The sequence below is a fragment of the Monoraphidium neglectum genome, assembly GCF_000611645.1.
Source record: "Monoraphidium neglectum strain SAG 48.87 unplaced genomic scaffold scaffold03376, whole genome shotgun sequence".
In the NCBI taxonomy this organism is placed as follows: Eukaryota; Viridiplantae; Chlorophyta; class Chlorophyceae; order Sphaeropleales; family Selenastraceae; genus Monoraphidium; species Monoraphidium neglectum.
This window is the reverse complement of record NW_014010253.1, coordinates 1-2695: the sequence shown is the minus strand read 5'-3', so window position 1 is coordinate 2695 and position 2695 is coordinate 1. Positions and strand designations below refer to the sequence as shown.

The following is a 2695-nucleotide window of genomic DNA, read 5'->3' as shown; positions in this document are numbered from 1 at the left end:
GGGCGGCCGCTCCAGGAAGCTCGATAAGCCTCCCCCGCCAGCACCGCAGCCGCCGGTGCAGCAGGCGCAGGTGGGACAGGGGCAGCAGCTGACGGTGAGCGCGACGCGCACGAGCCAGGTGGCCAAAAAGGGCGCCTGCTATGGCTGCGGCGCGCCGCTGCAGACGGACATCGCGTCGGGCCCTGGGTACGTGCGGCCCGACAAATACGACTTGAAGGCCCGCCACAAACAGCTCAACCAGGTGCGGCGCTGGCGCGCGGCGGCGGCGCGGGTGCAGCGAGTTGAGTTGCAGGGCGCCGCTGCTTGCCATCGGCGTTTCGGCAGCCCGCTGTCTGGCCGGCTTCTACAATAGCATGTGCGGCCCGTGCTGTGGGGAGGCAAATGCGCAGCACGTCATGGCACTGGGCGCCGTTGCCAACAACCCTTGGTGCTTTTGGTGCTTTTGCAAATGACCGCGCCTGCAGGTGCTGTGCGAGCGCTGCGCGGGGCTCTGCAACGGCGCCATGATTCCGGCCGTGGAGGACTTCACCCAGAAGAAGCAGCTGCTGGAGGAGAGCAGGAAGCTGCAGGAGCTGTTCGAACGGCAGCAGCAGCAGCTACAGCAGGAGGCGGAGGCGCGGCAGCGGTCGGGAGGCGCCGAGGCGCGGGAGGGAGGGCAGGAGCAGGAGGGGGAGGGGGAGCCGCGGCAGCAGCTGCTGGGGAAGCTTCTGGTGTCGCCGGAGGAGCTGAGGGAGAAGCTGCTGGTGGGTCTGGCAACTGGATTGGATTGAGGCATCCGCCCGCTTGAGGTCGACGGGGATGCGTCCTTGCGGACAGGCGGCGGCGTGCGCCAGCTGTCGGCGTGGACGTTGTGCGCTGATGATTCGCCGCTGGCCAGCAAGCAGCCTGCAAGCAGCAAAAGCGTGGCATGCATTCCGTCCTGGAGGGCTCGTTATCGACAGGGGTCTGCCCTCACGTATCTCCCTGTACACCACATGCTTAATCACGCCGCCCACAGGAGGTGCGGTCCCGCAAGGCGGTGGTGGTGCTGCTGGTGGACCTGCTGGACGCGTCTGGGACGCTCATGTCCAAGGTGCGATCTGAGATCTCGTGATCTGATGGCATGATGCCATTTCATGCGCCGCTCTGGTCGTTGCACGATGACGGCACAGCAACCTGGATGACGAAGCCTGGCAGATGCGCTCGCATTGCACCAGCCGAGCCCGCCGCCGCTGCTTCGTTCACATTTGTTGACACTGTTGAGGTTCTGAATGGCGCGATTTCAAACCGAGTCGTGCGACAGGTGCGCGACATGGTGGGGTCCAACCCCATTGTGCTGGTGGGCACCAAGATGGACCTGCTGCCAGAGGGGTCCTCGCCCAAGGAGGTGGGATGCGGGCGCATGGGGGGGGGGGGCGTGGGGGCGCATGGCGGCCGCATGGGGGCGCATGGGGGCGCAAGGGGGCGCATGGGGGCCGCTTGGGGGGGCATGACGCGCACGCATGGGGTGCATGCGTGGATAGGGGGAGATCAGGGCACATGGAGGCGCTACTGCGTGCGTCGCACGTGCAGGAGTGTGCCGCCAGGGTGAAGGGGCTCAGGCCGTTTGCCATCAGGCCCCCCGGCGGCAGCGCCGCCCGCGTGCCGCCCGCATGGCGTCTCCACAGCCCGCGGTGCCCACGGTCCCGCGCCGCTGCCGTCGGCTTGTGGCGCTCAATCCATTTCTGGTAGCTCGTCACCTATCTGCCCTCTGCGGCGTCATCTCTTGAGTCTTGAGTCAAACGCCCACCCACCCCTGCGTAATTGCAACAATCAAACATCGATGCAACACCGCAATGTCAGGTGGTGCAGTGGCTGACGGATGCGTCCGCGGCCAAGCGCCTGACCGTCACCAGCACCCACCTCGTCAGCAGCCACTCCGGGGACGGTGAGGCGCCTGCGGCCGCGCACTCCAGGGTCCCATCAGGCCTACGGACGTGACCGCTTTGCAGCCGTGCACGCGGCGCGTCAGGCCTCCGCGCGCGTCGCCGCCAATTTTGCCGCCTTGTTTCAAGATCGCTTTTGCGAGCGCCCTGACGCTCCCTTGCCATCCGCCAAGGGCGCCTGCAACCGCACGTCACAACCCTTTGAAGCACATCGCCAGAGTTCCGGCCTCCTCTTCCCACCTACGACGTAGTCATCGGCCCTGCACCATTGTAACGCCCCCCCATCCCGCAACCCCTGTCCCCCTCCAGGCGTGGAAGCCGCCACCGCAAAGATCTGCCGCGAGCGCAAGGGGCGCGACGTGTTTGTCGTGGGCGCAGCCAACGTGGGCAAGTCTGCGTTCGTGAGGGCCATGCTGCGGGAGATGTCGCGGATGGAGGGCTCAAACTTTGATGCAGCCGCAATGGCAAACAGCAGGTGCGGGGATTTTTTCACATGTGGGGGCTTCGGCATGCGAGCGGGCGCGCCGGGCGGCGGCTGACTGTGGCTGCGGGCGAGGCGGCCTCTGCGGCGCGGGCGGCCCAAGACTTGGGAGCGCAAAGGGCGGCGCCGCGCGGCGTCCACCCCCCCCCCCCGGCCCCGCGCCGGCGCCGGCGCTGGCAAAGTCAGCCGCCGATTTTTTGCCAACTCCACTGCCAACAGTTGGGCAGCCGCCCTGGTCGCAGCCTTCCCTCCGGCCCCGCTGCCTCGGCCCTTCCCGTGATGCAGCAGAAAGCGAACAGCAGCATCCAGA

General features: G+C 67.3%; 1 protein-coding gene across 1 annotated transcript in view; it reads left to right on the top strand.

Moving 5' to 3' along the window:
• The window catches only part of MNEG_12684 (Putative nitric oxide synthase), a gene marked incomplete at both ends in the record, with an annotated part of 3418 nt that extends 753 nt beyond the window's left edge, over positions 1–2665 (top strand). The window contains 8 exons of the mRNA XM_014038843.1: positions 16–241; positions 465–743; positions 998–1072; positions 1283–1366; positions 1552–1620; positions 1822–1906; positions 2214–2379; positions 2605–2665. Coding sequence (XP_013894297.1) covers positions 16–241; positions 465–743; positions 998–1072; positions 1283–1366; positions 1552–1620; positions 1822–1906; positions 2214–2379; positions 2605–2665 — 1045 coding nt within the window. The remainder of the gene's footprint in view (positions 1–15; positions 242–464; positions 744–997; positions 1073–1282; positions 1367–1551; positions 1621–1821; positions 1907–2213; positions 2380–2604) is intronic.
• Between the last annotated feature and the right edge of the window lie 30 nt (positions 2666–2695).